The sequence below is a fragment of the Mustela putorius genome, unplaced genomic scaffold, assembly GCF_011764305.1.
Source record: "Mustela putorius furo isolate JIRA1106 unplaced genomic scaffold, ASM1176430v1.1 tig00003974_pilon_pilon_pilon, whole genome shotgun sequence".
In the NCBI taxonomy this organism is placed as follows: Eukaryota; Metazoa; Chordata; class Mammalia; order Carnivora; family Mustelidae; genus Mustela; species Mustela putorius.
The window spans coordinates 414,663-438,728 of NW_025422117.1; the positions used below are offsets into that span (position 1 = coordinate 414,663).

Genomic DNA, 24,066 nt, shown 5'->3' on the forward strand with positions numbered 1-24,066 from the left:
TTCCTAGACATTTCATTTTTATGTTAGTATTATGAATGGGATTTTCTCTTACAATGTATCTTCTTACTGGTGGTTACTTGTATACAGAAAAACTATTGTTTTTTTGTGTATGAATTTTTATTTCTGTGATCATACTGAGTTTTCATTTATAGTAATATTTAAGTTGATTCTCTTGATTTTTCCCCCCAAAGATTATTTGCAAACAAGAATAATTTTTACTCTTCCTTTCTAATGTTATACCTCACATTGCTTTTTCTCATCTAATTGCTTGGGCTGATATCTCTAACAGGATGTTAACAATAGTAGTGCACTAGGCCTCTTTCTCACTTTGCCTGGCCAACCTTCTGTGTTTCCCTGTTAAGTAGGATAATCACTTTGGACTACGAAAATTTATTATGTGGAGGAAATAGCCATTGATTCCTATTTTAATGAATGTTTTTATCAATAATGAGTTGCACTTAGCACTGCATATTAACTAACTAGAATTTGAAAAGAGAAAAGAGAATGGGTTTCTTTGATCGAATGCCTCCTCAAGAGCAATGGAGGTGACTATCTGTTTTTTATATTTGATTTATCAATATGACAAATTTTATTAATGTATTTCTTGATATTGACTCATCCCCGTGTTCCAGGTTTAAACTCAGCTTGGTCATGACCTATTATTCTTTATTTTTCCTTTTTTAAAGTTGAGATATAATTGACAGATACAACTTTATATTAGTTTCAGGTGTATAACATGACTTATTATTCATATGTATTGCAAATGCTTCTTCTGCATCCATTGAGATGATCATATTTTTATCCTTTCATTTTGTTGATGTCGTGTATCATGTTGATTGATTTGTGGATATCGAGCCATCCTTGCTCTCTAGAACACATCCCACTTGATCATGGTGTGTGATCTTTTTAACGTATTGTTGAATTTGGTTTGCTAATATTTTGTTGAGGATTTTTACATCTTTGTTTATCAAGAATATTGGTCCATAATTTTCTTCTCTTGTAGTGTCCTTTTCTGGTTTGGGGGTCAAGTTAATGCTGGCCTTATAAAGTGAGTTCGGATATGTTCCTTCCTTATCTATTGTTTGGAAAAGTTTAAGAAGGATTGGTATTAATTATTCCTTTAATGTTTGGTAGAATTCACCAGGGAAGCCATCTGGTCCTGGACTTTTGTGTCTCAGGAGGTTTTGATTACCGGTTCAGTCTCCTTGCTAGTAATTGGTTTGTTTAGGCATTCTATTCCTTCATGAATCCCTATATTCATGATAAGTTGAATGTTTTTAGGAATTTATTCATTTCTTCTAGGTTGTCCCAGTTTCTTGGCATATCATTGTTCATAATAGTCTTTTATGATCCTTTGTATTTCTGTAGTTATATTTTCTTTTTATATTTCCTACTTTTCCTCCTCTGTTCAGGGAATTTTTTTTTTTTACTTCTATTGATTTTTTTTTTTTAAGAGGGCAATGGCATCTTAATTTTTGACAGGATCTTTTTCTCTCCTTGTTCCTTTTGAATTTCAGTTTCTTGTTTTATGGTTTCATTGAATTTCATTTTCAGAATAATCTGGAAAATATTAGAATTATCTTAAGTACCTCTTTGGTTCTCTTTGTTATCTTCTTTCTTTTGGGTATGTTGTTTGTTTATCTTGGGCCTTTTTTCTTTTGCTATGGGTCTTCCTCAAATGTGTGGAGATCCTTGGCTATTTTTATATTTTTAAGAGTAAAAGATTAGATTGCTCAATACAGAGAGCTGGCAAGGGTCTTCTCTGTTTAAAAATGTCTTTTTTTTCCAATAGGCTTTTTCCCTGAGTGGGAGGGTTGATCAGAAGCTCTGGGTACATTAGCATGTGCAGAATTGACAGATTCCTCTCTGGACATACGGGCATGGAACAGATAAAGGTCATGCTACACACCAGCCTGGCCAAAAGCCAAAATGACAGCATTTTATTCAAGAGCATTGACACTCATATGAAAATCAGTCTCTGTCTCTCTGTCGCTCTCTCAGTAGGTTGTTGAATTTTTCTTCCAAAAGTCATTTTCTCCTTTTTGTCTTGTAATAAACAGCCTGACCAATTCCCTGTGAAATGCAGGGGACAGAATGAGAGTGGGAGGCTGAGAAGCACAGATTTTCCTGACAGTGTTTCAGTTACTGCTTCACATTCTCACTCACGCGCCACCAGTGTTTGCTGTCAGGAGGTTCTCTTCTGTTGGAAAAATCACCTCCTCTTCCCTGCCATGTGGTCGTGTATCAGCTCTATGTTCTGTCTTCCATTTTTAGAAATTCATTCATAACTCTGCTCCAATGATGTCTCATAACCACCTCTCCCATTCTCATTATTGTTGCTCCCTTTTGTATTTCTTTATTATCTCTCAAGTGGAATTTAGTAAAGAGAGAAACAGAGTCTAACATCTTGAAGTGTGGAATAGGATGCATTTAAATTGTACTTTCATTCATTTCTGCCTGAAAATGTCACTTTAAATATCAGTGTTTTAAAATCGGTTCATGTGTGACACCTCAGTGATGCGGAGACCCTTTTGGTCTCCAGAAGTCTTCACTAGGACTGATCCTGTCACAGCCGTGTCAGCATCTGTCAGTGTTGGAGCGCTCCGTCTCTGCCACCTCCGAGGACCCCCACATGTGGCTGCTGCTCTCTGTTGGTCCATTGTGTTAACAGGAGGCTCTTGGTACACGCCGAGTAAACGATCAGGATTTTTCAGGGCTTCCATGGCCAGGCAGTGTGCTAGGTTTCAGAGATAACAGAGATCAAAAAAGATGTGGTCCTTGCCCTACTAGACTCATGAGAACCCCCTTCTAGGTGATAAAATGTTAAGCGTTTGTGATACAATATAGTAAGTGCCATCATGTACAAAGAACGAATCTCATTTCCCATAAGCAAATAGGTACCAAACAAACGAAAGGATCCCTACTCAGCAGCTGTGCTTTTTCTGTATCTCTTACTTTGGTGAGAGTTAGCTAGTAAGTGCATCTGATATTCAAGATTTCAATAACTCAGTACATTTTCCTCCTCTACAGTTTTGACGCACGATGAGCTCTAGCGCTGGCTTCCAGGAGAAAGACAGAGTGAGAAGAAATCTGCCACCTGCTGGGGAAGTGTGGAACTACTGCTAAGACTTTTGGAAATTTCATTAAAGATCAGTGACCTATTCTTCAATTTAAATAATATTAATTATTTAAAAATACATGTACTTAATGTATTGAATAAGTTTAAGTTATATAAAAAATGACCATCGAGTATTTAAAACTAGATTTTTTTTTTTCTCTATTGCTTGAAACACTGGGTTTTCACCCATTAAAGTGGTACTTTGCCAGATCACCCAGTAGAACGTCAGTGAACTAGCTGGTCCTCACAGGGACGTAGCAAACCAACTCTGTCTGTGTTTTCCCTCTTCGTGCATCCATATTTCTTTAATTGCAAACGCACTTAAAATTAGAGAAACCTCTTGTGTTTTTTTCTTCTGAGAAAGGAAAAGGACTCATGGTTAACTCTGAATTAAAAAAAAAAAAATTAAGCCCATTTATAATTTACTTTAAAATGAAAGAATTATGGTACTATACTATAATCATTTATTCATCTTAAGCAATATGATACAATTCTATGCTGTACCTATTTTCTTAGAGTTTCTAATCTTTGAGAAAATTACATTCATGGGCTTAGAGGTATGTATGCTTTTAAAGGAATATAAAAAGAAGTATCAAGTAGTCACTTTCACAGAAACTAAGTTAAGAAGATGAAGTTTGTTTTCCTGCTGTGTATTAATAATAGATGCATAGAAATAGTGTACAAAAACTATCCACCTATTCTAGAATCTGGATCGTGGGAATGGAAGAGAGCCCGGGTCATTTGAACCCCGTCCCCTGAAGCAGCTGATTCGATAGGGCTGGGCTGAGCATGGGCGATCGTGGTTGTGTAAGGGGCTCTCCCTGGGATCTGCTACCGAGTGTGGTGTGGGGAACGTCTCACGGAGGTTAGTCCCAGCCACCGAGGCAGACCCCCTCCCCGGCCCCATCCACTGGAGCCTGGGACACCTGGGAACCCAGCCAGGCCACAGGGAGCGGTCTGCCTCGGGAGACGGGCAGGGCCCTCCGAGCTCCACCGTGAGCCAGAGCTGCCGACGGAGTCTCTCCTCTGTTCTTTGAGCTCTTCGGAACGGGTCTAGCCCTCCTCCGTTCGGCCGCAGCACGGCCCGTAGAGTACTGTTCCCAGCTGCTTCCTCATTCCCAACTGGAAGTCACAAGAGCTTTCCCTCTCCTGGTCACCCTCCCTTTGTCACTGGTTCCCATCTGTCTGGGATAACATGGAGTGTTCCAGGTGTGGCCTCCCCTGCGGAGAGCTCCAGGGACCCTGAGGGAGGCTGTGGAAGGCCGGAGGGTGACGCGGCCCAGGCTGGCCGGCTCCACGGTGCCGTCGGACTCACACAACTCCGGGCTTGGTGAGAGGTCAGCGGCTCTTCTCGTGTAGCCCAGCTGACCGAGGCGCGCTCTGGCATTTAGGGCAGAAGCCCCACCTGATGGTAAGATGGCGCTTTGCTTTCCTTTATTGTCAGCTGATGTTCCCTTCCATGAGACTCTTGTGGGGGGGAGGGATGGGCTAGACAAGGCGCCCGTCCCCATGCCCGTGACTGCCATCTCCAGGCACCCGTCCCCATGCCTGTGACTGCCATCCCCGGTGGGCCAGACTTCGTATTTCACGGAGCATGAGCTAACACTGCAGAATACTGTGAATGGTCGTGATGCCCCCCTTCGAGTTTTTTTGTTGTGATTTAAAGGGCACAGTGTCCGTGTCTCATTTCCAGGTGAGAGAGCTTGTGGCTAAAAATCCAGATCGAGGGGGTGCCTGGCTGGCCGTCGGTAGAGCCTGTGACTCTTGGTCTCAGGGTTGAGTTCCAGCCCTGTGTTGGGTGTGGAGCCCACCTAAAAAGAATAAATTTTTAAAGTTCTAAAAATCATTTATTAATAAGATGCTTCTTTATAGGGAGATTCTTTTATAAAATGGCTCACTTTTAAATTTGTGTGTTAAGTGCACATGGACTGCTGTGCGATACAAAAGTCCGCCCTTGTCAGGGGCCCAGGATGCACACTGCAGCCCTCACAGAGAAAGCCACCAGCTGCACTGAGCTGAAGCGCTGAGACGTAGCCCGGGGGCGTTTGTGGCCGTTCTGGATCAGGTGCAGGCCCCCTAGGACGCGCTAACGAAACCCAAATCCTGAGAGAAAAAGAAAACACTTTCCGTGAGAAGTTATAATCCACTTAGCTCTCCCTGGCCTTAGAGGAAATGGTCAACAGTTGATTCAAGAAGTAGGAAATTTTGAGCTTATCATGGAAAGAACTGTAAGCTTTAGGCATCAAGTAAACCCAAACTACGAGACTGAAGACCATCCAGTCTTTGTACCACTCAGAAGCTTATGTTCAAAACGTTAGATTTGAAAAGTAGCCATCCTTTGGCTCCCGGTACCCAGTTCAGAGGACAGTGGAGCTGAGAGAGAGAGAGAGAGAGAACCTCCGGAAAACACATGGGCCATCTCAGCCCATAAAATCAGGCTTTTCTTTAATGGGAGAAATGTGGTCTGACACGAGTGGGAGCGAGCTGCTGACTCTGGCCCCTTGGGAAGCGGCCGGCCTGCTGCCCCTGCCCCAGAAGGGTCTTTTGTAGGTAGACGCTGGTCAGTATCCTTCAGTCACTAAAGTGTGGCTAAGACCATTTTCTTCTTTGCCGCTGTATCTCAAAGAAGTTAGTGACATTTAGGGGGCAGCGGAAGAAAATTAATGACATTTAACTTTCCGCTAGAACAAGTAGGACTATGCACCAAAGGGCCCGACGGGTCTCAGCCCCAGGGATGGAAGGTGCCGAGGAGTCGGGCTCAGTATCACGAAGTGTAAGCTACTGTCCAACCGTCTGCCTGCTTCTCTCACTTGACTTGGAAGAACGGAGGCAGTCCCTTCACTTCCAAAGAGCCAGTGGGTTTGTTAAAATCTTACTTTCGGTGACAGCGAGGGAGGGGCGGCAGGAAGACCCAAGGCCTTGAGGGCCCGGGCTCCGCTTAGAGGCAACCGTGTGGCCCAGCAGTGCGTGGTCGTGGCATGGCCAGGCTGCCGCTGCCCTGGAGCCTGGAGGGTTCCTGGAAATGGGACAGCAGCTCCCGGCTTGCGGCGGGTTAGAAAGCTCAGATCTTTCTGAGCTGCTCTCTGCTGGGACATTCCACAGTGGAACCTCATAACTTAAAAGGTACTGTTAATAACATTGTCTAAAGATTCCAGATTTGGGAAATAATGCTCCCTACAGTTCTTAATTACTTGAATTTGAAAAGCTTCTTTGATCTCGTGGACATGCCCAACTATATCAGGCTTGTTTCCTACCTGCTATGATTTCACTTTAAAATGTAAAGTTTTTAATTAGAATTGAGGGAGTAGAAATTACTCAAATTTTAAAAGACTGGTTCAGAACGAAAACATTTGAAAGACAGAGATCTACCTCATGTTTAATTTAAAACTGGGGGAGAAGGCGGAGGAGTCACAGGGCACCACCCCTGCTGAGGAAGGGGAATTGTGGGGTGCGCGTTAATCCGCGCACTGGACAATCTAGTCTAGGGGAGCAGACGCCTTCCCCTCCGGAAGTTGTCAGCGCTCCCCCTGGCAGAGCCTTTCCCGCTGTCTTCCCTCCGACCACGGCTGCCAGCAGATGTTTGTCTCTAAAAGGCTTCATCCAGGGGGTGGGGTTATGGGCATTGGGGAGGGTATGTGCTATGGTGAGTGCTGTGAAGTGTGTAAACCTGGCGATTCAGACCTGTACCCCTGGGGATAAAAATATACGTTTATAAAAAATAAAAAATTAAAAGGCTTCATCTGAGGGAAGGCCGAAATAGAAGCCCCGGGAACCTGGACCAATCCAGTGACTATTTAAGTACCTACTGTGTGTCCTTTTGAAGTCACCAGACCAGAGTAAGTGGCATTCAGTAAATATCCAAATGAAAATGTTACGAAGGGCAAGTGTCAGAAAGGGACATCGGGGATGAGACTTAGGGAGAAGCACGCCAGCCAGGAGGAGGAGGAGGGCTGGGGGTGGGGGGAGGCCCAGGGTCACACAGGGGAGTTTGTAGGCCCCATCAAGGGCTTTGGGGCTCCGGTCCTAAAGCGCGGTGGCGGGCTTTGGCCTCCATGGACACTTAATGCAGAAGTGTCCCTGAGGTCTGTCCGCCTGCACGTTTTCCTGACGTCCTGTTCATCGTGTCCTACAGCCGTCTGTCGGGCAAGCGCCCTCGGACGCCGGGGGGTCTGGGACTCGTACGGCTGGTCTCCGCCGTGCGATGGGCCGCCGGAGATGCAGTCGGCCTGACGTAGACGCCTCGCCCCCACCCGCCCGCCACATGTCAGCGCAGCAGAGCGCATCCCGGAGGAGGAAGACGTGCTATTTTGTCTGCACCAAAACTGTACAATTTCCACTTTCGTGAGGTCTTAGGAACTTGAGATAATAAAAGGCATTAAACCACAGGAAACAAAACACTGCCACAGGTGACAGGGAGAGTTAATAAAACCCTCAGAAAAACTTCCCATGGTGAAATGTCGCTTAGGAGAGCTATCCTTTGCTGTCCAGAGTCCTGAGGATCTGGGAAGAGAAAATGGATCTGCCCTTCCTCCCCCTTTTGGCAGCCCTCATGCCTGGGGGATTTTCATAGGAATTTCGAAACAGTGCACTTTCTGAGAAGGTTCTAAGTAAGTGTTCTAGGCCTTTAATTTTAGGGTGTGCGGAACACTTGAGAAGAAAGTTGCTTGGGTGTGTAGTTTGAAATCTGGGACGGGGCGCCTGGCTGGCTCAGTCAGTAGAGTATATGACACTCTATCTCAGGGTTGGGAGTTCAAGCCCCATGTTGGGTGTAGAGATTACTTAGAAGGAAATAAAGAACTCTGATTGAGATAAATAGTACTCCCCTCAGCCCCCAAGCAAACCTCTTTGAAGACTTTTACAGAAATGTACAAATTATGTTTTTATAAAACCCAAAGGCTTCAAACAAAGCCAATTTAAATATTAGATTTTAATAGTATTGAAACCAAAGAACTGTCCACTTAAAGTCCTAACTATCCTAGGACCTTGGGGTCAAGAGGTTTTAACCATTTCTTTTTGTGCTCAGACCTTCCTTCAGCTCCACACACAAGAGCCGCCCTCCCGTCACCCCAGCTCCGGACCACATGCAAAGCAAAGTTGGAAGGTAGATTTCTCATGAATCGAAAGCAAGAAAATACTGATTTGACCATAAATATTTTTATTAAATGTGAAAATACACAGGCATAAAAATAGTACCCATATTTGCAGACATATCTGAGACCCATTTCAATTAATTTTCTCTATGAAAACACTAAATTGAGATGGATTAGTCTTGTCTCATTCAGAACCAGCAACAGCCTTATAGTAGGAGTAGTAGTTTAACTTCTCAAACATCTCCACGTTTTCTTCCTCCACACTCTGCTTTCCACTGCAGGCAAGAGGCCACCGCAGACCAGTGCAAAACCTGTCACTCTACGTAAAGCCACGCAGTGGCTAACTGTACTCTTAAATCATTCAGCAAATGAGATCATCCATTTTTTAAAAAAAAATCCACCTATTAATATCATTTGCAATTGCAGAACAGACTCTGCTACTAACAAAAGGAATGATCTGATTTCGAATAAGGATATTATTTGCCGACAAATTAGCATTTGCCTTCCTCCTTCCTTTAGAAGTACGGGAAAGTCACTACATTCAATTAAGTTGCATGGAGTTCGCGAGCTCACAGCACGGTTGGCACTCAGAGCTTTCGCGAGGCCCTCGCCGGCGCCCTGTGCTTAAAGGGAGGCAGCTCCAACCCAGCCTGACTGAGGAAGCGTTTTTAACTTAAGCATCTTACGCATTTTTTTTCATGGCAAATGCCACAACTTCTGTTTTCATGCCTTTGAAGTGAAATTTTCCATTTTCCACCATGAACAGGAAATGCTGCCAATTTCAAATTGTAATTCTATTAACTTTTTTCCTACTTGGTTATTTTCCCCTTTAAAAAAAATATATATGGGTAGTTTTTACATTCCATTATCAGAGTCCAAAAAAGTTGTTTTCATACTGATTAAAGATACATTTTTAATACTGACCAAAGAGAAAGATGGTTTAAAGTTAGCATTACGTCCCTCCAATTCACAGTAGTAAACTATTACAGTTGTTTTCGTTTTCAAGTTTTCATTTATCCATACCAAGAAAGCAGAGTTTCAAAAATGGGCAATAAGTTTATTCTCCTTTTAGAACCTTCTCGTGTTTTTAGGCTGATGTGTTTAATACTTGCTGCTGTGGAAAATATCCACAATGTCCAGACAAGTGATACTCCATTTCAGAAGCTTTCCAAAAAGCAAGGAAGGAATTTAAGAAAGGAATCTCCTACAGCCAAGGCTAGGTACCCCTGTGATTTTACTTTTCCAGAAAGAGCCCTTTACCAGGTAGCTGCAGGCCCCAGAAACAAGAGCCAGGAGACTGGCAAGTGGAAGGAACCCAACAGCAAGGCAAATGCCTGTCAGTCCCGGGCGGTCCACCGGTGGACGAGCTCTCCCAGCGGGCCGCCGGGACATAAGGCCTGGCCCTCCGCACCCGGAGCCTCTCTCAGGGCCGGGGCGCGGCAGGGCCGGACTTCCCGGTGGACACTGTCCTCAAGTCTCTCTGTGGCGCCGGCACTTGGCACATAGCCCCTTTCTGCACTGAAGTCCAGTAAGTAACCGCACATTTCAGTTACGGCGACTAATCTGAGTCCGCGGTAAGATTTCAGGAATGGGAATTACAGGTTTATTACCGGTGTGGACAAAGCCACGCCAGCAGCTGTCTGGGCAGCGCCTGACGGTGAGCGACGGAACCAGCACCGGGACGCAGCTCCCACCGGCCAGCCCAACACCGTCCTGACTCCCTCCGGCTCCTTGGGGTGACTTCTCATCGTCTTCTCTGAATGGAAAGGCAAGTGATTTCATATTACTGTTCTGATTCTGTGTGAGAATTCGTACTTTAAAAGTAGGTAGAGGCCATTGCTAGACTGCAAAACGGTCCCAGTGACATCATGTGCCAAAGAACCAGGCTGGCGAACAACAGTGCTGATGTGATGGAGTCATGAGATCGCTAGGATGAAAGAAACAAAACGAATTTCCCTCAGAGATCCTTTCAGCACTGGCTTGAATTTTGAGACCTTAAAACAAAAGGAAAGCTGCAAACTATTCACTAATTTTCAAAATGCATTAAGTTTATTGGTACGAAACAGACTTTAAATAGGATGCGGAAAGCACACAGGCATTTTGCTCAGTTCAACTATGTGACTTTTTCCCCTCCGTTTAGAGAAATTTCTCCACATGTGTTTCAGGATGACTGTGGAAGGAAAGGCTCTGTGCTTGGCTGCTGTGGCCAGGACCCCTCCCGCCACAGAAATTTAAATGCTTGATTTCAGAAAAACAATATATTAGACCCATACTCATCAGAATGCTCTGAGGCCGAAACAAGAAAACCTTTCCAGAATGAAAGTAGTAATTCTTGACTAAAGTAATTCTCTTAGAGTTTAAATGCAGCATCAGTAGTTCTGTAAATATTTAATGTTCTTGATTAAAGTTAACACTCAGTTTTTAGGGAAAAAAATTATCCAGTATCCAAAGACTGAATAAGTTCGTCTCTTAAAAGGTAAGAAGGGACCGGAAGAGAGGCCTTCTGGATGGTGGGCATGCAGCCAGAGCGACTACATTTGTAAACGTGTATTTTTTTCTAGGGACAAGAACCAGAGGCAGCGGGGGCGGGTCAGGGGCGGGGCTCCTGTCTAACCCCGGCCTCAGACAGGGGCGGGGGGCGGGACTGCAGTCCGGGAGGGTCGGCCAGGACCCGGAGAGGCCGCCCCGCCGCCTTTATTAAAAGCGGGGAGCATGGGAGCAACTTTCCCTTTCTGAGGCAGTCCTGTTGCAGGCAGGTCTGCGGAGCTCCCGACTTCGGTTGGAGCATTTCACTCCGCACCGCAAGCCTACTGCAAGTGACACCACGGCTCTCCGATCTGGACCTACGTCGTGCCTGACTTCTCTTTCGTTCCACGGTAAACCGAAGAGCCCAAATGAGTTTACGGCTCATTCTGCGTCCGCGGTCCTCGTGTTCTCTCGCAGACGCACCGCACACGTCCATCCAGCGTCTACACCCGCAGCGCCACTCCCACCTGGCAGCGGGGTTCCTCGAAGGCGCCGTCCCTCCTGCGGCCGCCGCCGCGCTCAGGCCAGCGGAGATGGAAGCGCGTGTGGCCGCGGAGGCTCTGCCACTTCACGGGTATTTGCGAGCGACCGCGCGACCGGAAGCTAAGCGAAGGTGTCCCTAAGAACGTACGACTCGGAACACTGCCATTCTCTTCGCGAATCCTAAAACACGAGCTCGGGGCTCCGCACCCACGTCGGCACTGCTGTCCTCTGCCCCGCGGCTCCCGCGCGGCCCTGCCGAGGCCCCGGCACAGGCGCGCCCACCGCAGACCCTTCGAGACCCTCCGCGGGTCCGGTCGCAGGGGCTGCTCCGCCCGCCGCAGGGGCTGCTCCGCCCGCCGCAGAGCCGGCCTCCGCCTCACTGCCGCCGAGCACCCACCAGCCTCCGGCCTAAAATGGATAAAACGATCTTTCCTAGTAAAACAACTCTTTGGTCATGGACAAATTAAAAGATTTGAATTTTTTTTTTTTTTTCATTAGGATCCTGGAACAAGGTTTCTTTGTGTTTAATCTTTAAAAAAATTAAGGAAGAGGAGCAGAAAAACAGCTGGTTTAATTGAAGTGGAATTTGAATCTAAAAGGTCCGCCCGAGCTGAAGGGATTGAAGCCCTGCCACGAGTTCCAGCTCCTGTGGAAAGGGTTGCCGCCGCCTCCTTGCTGGCTCTCGGCGTCCAGCGGGTCTTCCCCGTCGTCGAACTTCTTCCTCATTTCTAGGAAAGAAAGGCGCGCATCAGAACGCATGTGTGGGTCAGGCACTGGGCTGGGGACTCCCGACTCTGCCCTCAGCACAAGGGGCCGGACACACCTCGGGGCTCTCCCATCCCCAGCCGGCTCCCCGCGGCGCCCTCGGGGGAAAGCCTAGAGGAGGCCCGTCCCGGAGAAGGGGCGGCGTTCAGGGCTGGCAGCGCCCCGTCGCCGAGATTCGGGCCCCCTGCATCTTCTCGCCTCACAAGCATCTACCCAGGGAAAACGTGCTCTGGAAAACAGGAACTGCGGAGGAGGAGAGCTCCGAAAGTCCCACGCCTGGGGTCAAAGAGCCACGTCCCCACCCGGCCCCAGCAACGCAGTCCCAACCTCGCCAACCCTGCGAGCGTCTGACTGGCTTCCTGGGCCTCGGTCTTGGATCCGAGCAGGGCGGGGTTCCCGGGCACCGCTCAGGAGGCCGCCTGCGCGGCAGTCCCCGGCAGTGCCGAGGAAGGTCCCGATGAGACCGAGACTAAGGCTGACGAAGGGGACCGAGGAACGCTGCGGCGGGGCAGGAGGGCAGCCTAGCATCCTCCGAGACCGCAGGAACAGCGGCTGGGAAAAAGTGACAACACAAAAGAACTCGTAGCGACTGCAAGGGCAGTTCTTGAAGCTTCTGTGACCGTCCGTCCCCCGTGCTCGGTGCGAGCTCAGGGGACAGACGGAGCATGGCGGGGACAAGCCTCTGCTGAGCACAGAACGGCGCATCCCGCGGACTCCGGAAGGGCGTGTCTGCTCTCTTGTGGGGTGCGCAGAGGCCCACAGAGCTTCCACTCCAGGGCTTGAGCAGATGTTCAAAAAAGATCTGCCAAATGGGTATAAGGTGTGATTTCCCTCTATTTCTGGCGAATCTGTCTAGCTCAAGTCTAGCTCCTGCTGACACCGAAGACATACAAAAGGAAGAGTTATTCGCTTCCGTTAAATTCCCCCGGAAATGTCCAAACATCGTTCAGTATTACCTAATTTCTCCGTCTTCTCTCATTTCCCAGGCCCTGTCAGCGCACGGTAACAGCATTTCCAGCAACCAGCAAAGCTAACCAACCCCGGACTTGGGGCAAGATTCCCGGGGAACACAGACGACAGGCAGCCCCCGCCCGGGCTGGGGGTACGTTCGGGCCTGGCACCCCGGCTCCCTACTCAAGCGCCTCCAGGTTCCAGAGGAAGAATCTGTCATCATCGGTCTGGGGAGGTGGAGGGAACCTAGAACCTCCCCTCACTGTGGTGCTTTCCTGTCGCCCGCGCGAGAGCGGAGACTGGGCTCTGGTCACTTGTGCAGGAAGCGGGGCGTCAAACCGGGCCTCCCGCTTCCGAATCTGCCGCTGCCCGACCGCGCGGGGCCCAGGAGGGCCGGAGTGTGTCGGGGGCGGGCCTGGGGCTGGACTCCCGGAGCTGCGAGGCGGGGGAGCCCGCCCAGCCCCGCGTCTGCCTCCGCCCCAGTCGGCGAAGCAGCGGAGCTAGTAAGTCACGGCCGCGGCCTCGGCCGCCTGCAGAGACCCGTACCTGGATCCGAGAGAACTTCTTTAGCAGCCGCTATGTCGATGAACTTCTTCTCCGCTTTTTTCTTTTCTTCCTCATTCTGAAAGTTATCTGGGTGCCACTGCAGAGCTAATTTTCGGTATGCTTTAATGATTTCTTGCTTTTTGGCGTTTCTGAGCAGTATTAAGATTAACGCTCATTAGTCAAGAAGTGCCACCTCACCGCCCCGGAAACTCAGACAGTCACGATCCCGCAGGCAGCCCCGCGGCCTGCTCTTCCCGTCCGCGCCAGTGTGGCCACGGCGGCGCGCCTAACCTGCGCTTCTGGGGGATCATTAAAGCTGCTTCAGAATCTCAATGGGAAGAAATTACTTTTGATCTTTGCAGTTTTCTCTCTTAAAAAAAAAAATCAGACCCATTTTTTAACTTTCTGAATTTCCGACCCACCTGATAACAATTCCTGGCATTAAGAACTAACTGTGACTCTGAACCACACTCCTGTTTTGCTTCTGGTTTCCTTCGTTCTGGTCAGACCTTCGATTGAAAGACTGATGGTTCCCTTGCACAGAGAAGGTGGATCTTGTATCATTTACCTAGCTTTTGTCTCTCCGTGCGTGTATTAATTCTCGAAGTGCCACTTTATTCTTAGGCCTGAAGAAGTTTGCTTTTCCCCCTCCTGTCCCCCCAAAAGAAAGCTCACTCCTCTTCACCCTTCCCCAAAAGTCTAGGCCAGGGCCTACTCATGCTACAGCGTCCTCCCTCTGTCGCCAACTACTAAGTCCCCCAGCCTTGCAGTGCTAGTCTCTTTAAAGAAATCTACCTGTAACAAAATAGCCGTCTGATGGTTACGATGTGAAAGATGGTTAGGTTTGATCCAGGACCGAAATTACATAAAGTAAGGAACTCAATCAGAGGAGGAAAAAAGAAACTCACCTTTTTACTCCCAAGATTTTATAATAATCTCGTTTCTGTGACTGTTTCAATAGCCTCTGTGCCTTCTCTAGACCTTCCCGAATCTGCTGGTCATTTTCATTGTGTTCCTGTGCAGTTTCGTAATCCTGAATAGCTGTCACGAGGTTTAAGATAACGCTGTTAAAGGAACCGGAACTTACAACCTCTACTTATCCTGTCAGGCTGATCTCGCCATTACTGCTAAGAGCCTAAGAGATGGTGATGATTTTGTTAGGCAACTTATGAAAGGCATAATTAAAGCTGGATTTAGGTAGCTTTTTCCTCCCATTCAATAAAACTCACTGCTGTTTACTCGCCCACCTTCCCTCCGGCACAGCTTCACATCCACACTTGACACAAGGCAGCCTTTCCATCACTGTGACTGAACTGATCCTTACATAGGAAAATAAGACGGTGGCAAAGGAAATCTGCACCATCAGCTACAGGTCCACAATTCAGAAGAATCAGAGGCTTAGAAAGGGAGCAAGGGGAAGCACCAGCAATCAGAGTGTCGAAGTCCTAGGGATTTCAACAGGAACTATTACAAACCTGCTTTCTTAAGCTACTGGTCAAAGCAGAGGACACTGTCCTGGTGTGGGACGTCTGGTTAACAATCCACATCACAGCTTTTGCCTTATTTTAGAATACCTGAGTATCTAGAACACAAGGCATCAGGAGATCTGAGTCATGTAGAAAAGCGTCAACATAGCAAGCCCGAGACTGTTCTCCTTCGAAAGGCCCGCTGGCAAGGTCAGTCCTGGCTGGCGTCTCAGAAGATGGCCTTCAGGAGCGCTCCCACCATCACCTGGTGAGAATGGCTCACCAGGCCTCAGTGTTTGTACAGATAATGTTTATGTGAAATATCGTCTTTCCCTCTGGGAATCTGGGTGCTGGCACGGCAGAAGGTGCCCGGCTGACCCCTCATGAATGTCCCGGGCACCGGCGCTCCAGAGAGCTTCCCCAGCAGACAGCACCTTGCACGTCTGGAGGAACTGCAGCTCGTCCTATCATTTCAAAGAGAAAGGCTCTTGGAATCCTCTACTGCTTTTCTCTGGAGTTTGTGCCATGTGTCTTTTCCCTTTCCTGATGTTACTGTGTCCTTTCAGTAGAATAAATCTCAGCCTGAGTCCCACTGTGTGCTGAGTCCCATGTGTGCTACGAAGTCCCCAAATCTGGGAGTGGTCTTGAGGAGCAGACATCTCAAATAAGGGACTGTTAGGTCCGAATTCTAGTTTCTATGTGAGTGCATTTCACTATAGGGAAAACATCTCTCTGGATAACATGTCTGAGGATTCGTACTGGCCACGGCTCATCCTGGAAGGGATTCAGGGAGGCACCGGGTCCTCCTGACAAACTGCCAGAAGGTCAACAGCGGCCTAACACCCCGTCACAATGCCTAGCGCTTCCCTCACTCTATCTCACCACACAGACATCAGCCGTTTCCCATGAGCACAAGAACAAGGATGAGGACAGGACAATAAGATACTTTGAGAGAGACCACCTTCACATAACTTTTATTACAGTATATTATAATTATTCTAGTACTATTAATCTCTTACTATGCCTGATTTATAAGTTAAACTTTATTTTTTTCTTACCCATATAAACTTTATTTTTTTCTTACCCATATATACCCATGATAGTCTATTTCGGGCTGGATGTGATCTGCAGTTTTAGGCATCCACTGGGGGTCTTGAAAGGCATCCCCCGCAGATTAAGGGAGAATGGCTGAAATTTGCCTGAACTACAGAGAAAAATGAACCAATACTACCTCTGGTCCATGGCGGGGGGTGGGGGTGGGGAGGGGGAGTGACACACATTTCAAGCTTTTATTCTAAGTCCTGCCTCAATGCATTAATACTAAAAATATGAAACTACAGCCCTCCAAGTCACAGTGACATCATAAAATACCTTTCCAATTTAGAACACAAAACTGTCATAGTAGTGAGGTTTAAATTAACAACTACTAACCATAGTACTCAGTATCACAAGCTAGTAAGGAAACGTACTTTGAAGGAATTCGATACAAGAGGAAAATGTTTCAATACATGCAATTTTGCTATTTATGCAAACTCTACATTTAAAACATATTTTCATTCTTAAATGTTCAGAGTATCTCCTCCAAAGCAGGCTTCTATAGCCTATCCTTTTATTAAAACTTAAGGTGGACACATTTCTCCCAATCCAGAAAAAATATAAGGTTGTTTCCTACATTCACATCATTACAGGCAGGTAATTTAATTAGAAACTTAGTATGGGTGATGTTAAAACTTCCCATAGACATAAATGAGCTAGATCATTTTTAATTATATTTTCTCAGATTCTACCCTCCAAGGAGTCATCTTTAAAGAAAAAGTAAGTAACATCCAATTATGTTTCTCCTATACTGTAATTAAGCAACCACACAAAGTAGAATAAGTTAGAAATATTAAGACCCTGAAAAAAAAATCTATTACATATTAGCCAATTCATTTTCTATCCTCTGAACCTAAAAAAACTTCCCAAATCCTTTTTCTTCCATACTCCCCACTCAGTTCTTCCTAAGGCACAGTGCAAGCAAGGAAGCACAGGAGCGCGCCTCGCTTCCGTCCCACTCCCCCTCCGAAAGGACAAGATGATGATGGGACTGTGGCAGCACTAAAAACAGACCAGAAATTTTCCTAAATTTCTGAAAGAGAGGAAGCAAATGGATTATTAATAATTAATAAACCTAAGTAGAGAAAACCACCATCCAAGTAGAAGCCCGAGCAGATTGCGGAGCCATTCTTTTTGGCCAAGCACCGAGGGTCTGTGAGATGGCGAAGCCCCCCTTCGCAGCCACCCCGCGGGGCCCAGAACCAGCTGCGAAGCTGAGTCGCAACTGTGCCCAAGCAGAGGCCGCGGGGACCACGAACAGACGCAGAGCCCAGCCCCCGGGCACTCGAGATCTCCACGGCAGACCTGGACCTGACCGAGGAAAAGCGGTTCCACCCGGAATGTCAACACACGGAAGGGCCCGAGCAGGAGAGTCCGGCAACTAACGCGCCGCTCCCCGGCAACTAGCAAGACAGCGCGGCGCACAGGCAAGTCTTCCCGCGGACCAGTCCTCCCCACTTCAAGCCTGCCCGCAGCTCCCCAGGGCGGAAGCAGCATTCCAAAGACCGATGTGCACGGCTGCACACAACTGCCCCCTTTCACTCCACAGTCCGTCAGCAAACCCCAGATCAGCTTCCCTTCAAAACGCACCCGGAGTGGCGCGGCCGCCGTCACCACGGCCCGGCGCCCGCTACGCCGCAGGCCGACCTCAGTACACCTGCGCAGCTGCCACGGCTCCGGAACAGCTGCTCCCCACTTGCATCCGCCTTCCCCGAGCAGTCTGCTCTCAGCACAGGGACTCAGACGGCCTTTTAAAGAGCACATCAGACCCTGTATAATATGCCCACGGAATACCAATCTCCTCCTCCTGAGTATCAAGCAAAACAGTCTGCACCAGGGCTGCTAAAATGAGCTCGTGTCAGCTGAATCCAAGATGAGAGGGGGAAGCAAATCGTGAGAAAGCTCAATGGCAAAAAAAAAATAATAATAAAAATAAATAAAATCACAGAAAATACACTTTCTGGGTGTATGGGTTCACCCTACAGTGACAGCTTCTATCCTTTGCATATTGTGAGAACCATGAAATCCAGAGCCCGACGGTGAGTTAAAGCAGAGGCCTTACTGGGGAAAAGTCGGGAACAAAGACAAGAGCAAATTGTCTTGGGCAACACGTGTCAGGAGCCCCCGACAACCAGCCCCCTGCAACCATGCGCGCTCTGAAGGTGCGGGGCTCATTCTCAGTGCAAAAAGATCTACACCTTTGGTAGCAAAGGAGCAGCCGGGCCGGCAGCAGATGACCTGGACACGGTGTGGCTCAGAGCAGCAGAGAGGGCTGGGCCGTACAGAGAGGCCCTTTCAGCAGGAGGCAGGATGTCTGTGCAAACTGAAGCCCAGACTGGTGCAACTGTTACATACAGAAGGCTGCCCCGCCCCTGGTGCTCCATGACGCGCACGCGCGCGCGCACACACACACACACACACACACACTCACAGCCAAGGCACTTTCCGACGAATAGGGCAGGATAAGCCAAGTCCTTTTATGATCATCTTGTTTTAAACAGTACGGCATCAATTCAAAGACAATTTTTAAACTGCAACAGAAGAGAGCACCCAAACTTGCCTGATGAACATACATCAGAACAACAGCCCAAATACATGAAAATTCTGAGCAGACATTATGGCATGAATTTTTTAAAAATCCAATCACCTCTTTTAAGGGTACTCACAAAGCAGAATAAGAACTCAACAAAGAGGGGCACCTGAGTAGCTCAGATGGTTGGGAGTCTGTCTTCGGCTCAGGTCATGACCTCAGGGCCCTGGGATCGAGCCCCACATCAGGCTCCCTGCTTGGTGGGAAGCCCGCTTCTCCCTCTCCTCTGCTTCCCCCCTGCTTCTGCTCTCTCAAATGAATAAATAAAACCTTAAAAAACAAAAACAAAAACAAAAAACACTCAGCAAAAAGACAAAGAGAAGATAAAAATGTGAGTAGTTAATACTCAAAAAGATCAAAACTATCACAGAAGTACAGATGAAATGAGGATCAGCCCATGAAGCAGAAGCAAATGGGAAAAAAATAAGGACATAATGAAATGGAAATAAAGAGTTTAAAAGGACTAGAGAAAAAAATGGCAGCTTTACATAACAACTGGCTAGGAAAGCGAGAAGGCCCAAATTTTCTGAGTTCTTACAACCAGTGGGGCTTCAAGCCTGGGATTTCAGGGCTCAGCGCGCCTGGCTCTGGGAGAGCTCCGAGGACACGGCATCGCTCTGAGAGAAGGCAGAGCAGTCACCCGCGGACACACAGCATGGAAACAGCCACCTGAAGCACACCCCGGCACACAGCAGGCAGGTTACTCGCTTGTTTCAGAGTGTGTCCCGGAAAGGCAGCATTCTCAGAGAGACCCCTCTGGGGACAAAGGAACCGGTGGCCAGTGCCATTTCCCTGCCGCCTGGCTCAGGGTAAGTACAGAGCCACCGGCAGGAACCGGGGCAGTGCCAACACTCGCCACCTCATCTGCTTACACCCAGCGCCACCAACACTATGCTGCAGAAGAACCGCCCGTCCCGGGCGTGCCTGCCTCAGTCCCAGTAGGCGGGCGGCCCCCCGCAAGACCCGCACCAACTCCTGCCGGCACCGCGGCTCCCCATCTGGGAGTCATGTGAGGCCCTGGTTCCAACAGCCACAGGTCATGTCTCACAAGCCGACCAGAGCACATCTGGTTGAAACTCAGCACAGTCAGGCCAGGGACCAAACACTGCCCACAACTGGCAAGCAGAGCCTCTGCGGACGATGGCGTGAAGGATAAAGTGGCCAGGACACGGGAGGGCACACCCTGGACACACTCCCCGAAGCGGCAGGCCCTGGGGCACAGAGGATACTGCGTGGCAGGGGACTGTAGTGCCTCTTCTTCAGAAGGCCATCCCCCTCGAGAACAGGAGAAAGAGCTGACTTTCCTCACACACAGAAACAGGCACAGAGACTTCGACAAATGAGAAGACGGAAGAATTTATCCCAAATGAAAGAAGAGGACGAGGCCACAGCCACAGATCTAAGTGAGAAAGATCTAAGTAACATGCCTGACGGAGAATTGACAGCAATGACTGATGGGTCACAGGGATTCTCAGTGGACTTCAGAAAGAGTAGAGAACATCATCAGTGAGATGATTAACACAGAGATAAGGAATAACACAGCAGAAATAAAGGGCCCAATAAACAAAATGAGAAACACACCTATGGAAAGACCACCCATTGCCATCTGATCGCCACGACCACCTTTGAGAGACCCACATTATTTGTATCAAAACAGTGCCTTTTGGACTTGGGACTTTTGGAACTAATTCTCTTTTCATTTGTGGCTGAATGTCATATGTACAATAAATAATCTCTTCTGCTGTCTTAGCTGAAGAAAAGAAAGATACTAGCAAACCAAATACAACAATATATTAAAAAGATCATTCAACACCATCAAGTGGGATTTATTCCTGGGTGCAAGTGTGGTGCAGTATTTGCAAACCAACCACAGCATGATACATCACATCCGTAAGAGGAAGGATAAGAACCATATAATCATTCCAGTAGATGCAGAAAAAGCATTACACAAAGTACAACATGCATTCATGATTAAACAAAACAAAACAAAACAAAACCCTCTCAGCAAAGTAGGTATAGAGGGAACACACCTCAACATAATAAAGGCCATATATGAAAACCCCACAGCAAACATCATCCTCAATGAGGAAAAACTGAGAGCCTTTTCCCTAAGGTCAGGAACAAGATAAGGATGTCCGTTCTCACCACTTCTATTCAACAAAGCACTGGAAATCCTAGCCACAGCAATCAGACAACAGAAAGAAATAGAAGGCATCCAAATCAGTAAAGAAGAAATAAAACTTCCACTCTTTACATATTACATGATACTATACACAGAAAACCCAAAAAGATTCAATTGAGAAACAGCTAGAACAGATCAAGAAATTAATTAAAGTCACAGGATACAAAATCAATCCACAGAAGTCTGCTGCATTCCACCAATAATAAAGCATCAGAAAGAGAAATGAAAAACAATCCCATTTACAGTTGCACCCCCAAAATAAGATACCCAGGGATAAACCTAGCCAAAGAGGTGAAAGTCTTGTACTCTGAAAACTATAAAACACTGATGAAAGAAACTGAAGACGACACAAAGAAATGGAAAGACATTCTATGCTCACAGATTGGAAGAACAAATATTGTTAAAATGTCTACACTACCCAAAACAATCTATACATTTAATGCACTCCCTCTCAAAACACCAACAGCATCTTTCACAGGCTGAAAAAAAACTATCCTAACATTTGTATGGAACCACGTTAGACCACAAATAGCCACAGCAATCTTGAAAAGCAAAGCTGGAGGCATCGCAATTCCAGGCGCTACGTCAAAATAAAAAGCTTCTGCACAACGAAGGAAACGATGAACAAAACTAAAAGGTAACCTACTAAATGGGAGAAGATCCCTGCGGTGACATATCCAGTAAAGGAATAGTATCCAAAATATATAAAGAACGTATAAAACTCAGCACCCCAAAAAAACAAATAATCCAATTTTAAAATAGGCAGAAGACATGAACTGACTGACACTGCTTCAAAGAAGACATCCTGATGGTCAACAGACACCTGATAAGATGCTCATCATCACTCTCATTAGGGAAATGCATATCAAAACTATAATGAGTTATCAGCTCAAAGCTGTCAGAATGGCTAAAACCAATACAAGAAGCAACAGGTGCTGGCAAGGATGTGCAGAAAAAGGAACCCTCTTACCACTGTTGGTGGGAATGCAAGCTGGTGCGGCCACTCTGTAAAATAGTACAGAGGTTCCTCAAAAAGTTAAAACTAGAACGACCCTACAACCTAGGAATTGCATTACTGGGTATTTACCCAAAGAATACAAAAATACTAATTCAAGGGGATACAAGCACTTCTATGTGCATAACAGCATTATTCACAACAGCCAAGATATGGAAGCCCCAAGTGTCCCTGGATAGATGAAAAGATAAAGATGTGGTTATTTAGGGGCGCCTGGGTGGCTCGAATGGTTGAGCCTCTGCCTTCAGCCCAAGTCACGCTCTCAGGGTCCTGGGATCGAGCCCTGCATCAGGTTCCCTGCTCAGTGGGAAGCCTACTTCCCACTCTTTCCCTCTGCCTGCCTCGTGATCTCTCTCTGTCAAATAAATTAATTTTTTTTTTAAAGATGTGGTATTTATCTACAACAGAATATAATAAAGACTGAAATCTTGCCACTGCAATGACACGGATAGAGCTGGCGAGTATAATGTTAAGTGAAAGAAGTCAGTCAGTGAACGACCAATACCATGTGATTTCATTCACTGTGAAATTTAAGAAACACAACACAACAAGCAAAAGGAAAAAGAGACAAATCAAGGAACCGACACTTTTTTTTTTAAGTAATCTCTACATCCAGAGTGGGGCTCAAATTCACAATGCCAAGATTAAGAGTCACATGCTTTACCGAATAAGCCAGCCAGATGCCCTTCAGGCTCTTAACTCTAGAGAACAAACTGATGGTTCCCAGAGTGGGAGTGGGGAGGGGAAGGGTGAAATGGGCGACAGAGATCCCGGAGTGCGCCAGTGACTGAAATAAAAACTTTAAAAAATGGTTAAGACGGCCAATTTTATATGACTTTCCCTACAAGAAAAATAAAAATAAAATAAGTGGTATAGTCAGACTCAAATTCAGGACTAATTCTAAATCCCATACTCTTTCCACTATGACCTTATCGATAAACTAGGCTCATTCGTCCAGCCAGTGTGGTGGCCGGCTACGTGCTGGGCACAAGTAGCAGAGACAGATCAGCTAATAAAACAGACGCAGGTCCTCACGCTGCTTACATTCTAGCCAATACAACTGCTTACCTCATAAGGACACTTGAATCATCCCTATATTCAAAGGAACTTTATCTACATTTAGTAAGGCCTGAATGTCCGTTTGCTCCTCTCAAAAACTATGAAAAGAATTACACATATAGATCCGAAGAGCCGCCTTCATTTTTCATGACCTCAGAGGCATCTACAAACAACAATCTTACTTTACTTACTTTCTTGTGAGTGGAATCCCCTAATACCTTTCCTGTCATAATCCCCAAATTAATAAATCTCTATGTTCCATTATTCACTACAAACCTTGTTTTTCTTTATCCATTACATTCTTATCACTTTGAATTGCTTATTTAAAAAAAGATAAAACCAGTAAAGAGAATATAGAAAGCCTCATATTTCAAAATGTGATTTAGCCTAGTTAATAAGAGTACCAGTCATCCACATCATTTGTTAAACCTCCAACTCAAATCTAAACAATGCAAGTAATACACTTCAGTTTGAATTATAGAGGCCCCCTTGGCACCCCACCCCAGCCTCAAACGGAGAGACCTAGTAAGCCCATTCCCAACCTCTCCGTGAAGTTGCTTGATTGCCATACTTTGGACTCAAACAACCATTTTTATTCTAAAACATAATTCAGAAAGATTCCCCAGTATACAATCCAAACATACCAACGAAGACAAATAAATTCCTATTTAAAAGATATTTTAAAGGGAAAAACGGACCCCAAAGACGGATCTATTCTATTAAATCAGTGCTAAGCGTCTTTTTCTTCAAGAATGAAGCTATCCAGTTTCCCTAAAAAACAAGTCAGTTTAGCATTCAAGTGACAGAAGCATCTTCAAATTATCTTTAGCGGCCTACAAGACTTAACCTCCTTTGAACAGCTAAGCTTTTTATATTCTTCTGCAACTTCTCTAATTTCACAATTAGAACTGAGGATTTAAATACAGATGACAGAAGTACCTGTGATGAACTCCCCAAAACTAATGGAATGCAAACTCCTAGACTACAGCCCGTCTCACCGAGTACACAGAGTAGCTCGGAAGTGTAGAGAAACGGTGCTAACAGGGTTTTCTTGAAGATCATTCTGATTACATACATTTCAAGCCTCACTCAAACCAAGGTCTATACTGTAAAATGTCCCACAAATAGCAGTACCTAGAGTTGTCATCACTCACAGGAAACTGCTTAGGAGCAAGATTCT

The 24,066-nt window shown here is 46.5% G+C and overlaps 2 protein-coding genes across 3 annotated transcripts in view; one reads left to right on the forward strand and one right to left on the reverse strand.

Moving 5' to 3' along the window:
* UGGT2 (UDP-glucose glycoprotein glucosyltransferase 2) overlaps window positions 1-3,175 on the forward strand; it is a 186,357-nt gene extending 183,182 nt beyond the window's left edge. For both annotated transcript variants that reach the window (XM_045070885.1, XM_004746131.3), the window contains exon 39: window positions 3,031-3,175. In XM_045070885.1, the coding sequence (XP_044926820.1) occupies window positions 3,031-3,053 (23 nt within the window). In that variant the 3' untranslated portion in view covers window positions 3,054-3,175. The remainder of the gene's footprint in view (window positions 1-3,030) is intronic.
* A 5,081-nt stretch (window positions 3,176-8,256) lies between these two features.
* Window positions 8,257-24,066, reverse strand: part of DNAJC3 (DnaJ heat shock protein family (Hsp40) member C3) — a 63,139-nt gene continuing 47,329 nt past the window's right edge. Inside the window, exons 10-12 of the mRNA XM_004746132.3 lie at window positions 14,388-14,520; window positions 13,480-13,628; window positions 8,257-11,945 (exon numbers count right to left, since the gene is read on the reverse strand). Of these exons, the coding sequence (XP_004746189.1) occupies window positions 11,788-11,945; window positions 13,480-13,628; window positions 14,388-14,520 (440 nt within the window). The 3' untranslated portion in view covers window positions 8,257-11,787. The remainder of the gene's footprint in view (window positions 11,946-13,479; window positions 13,629-14,387; window positions 14,521-24,066) is intronic.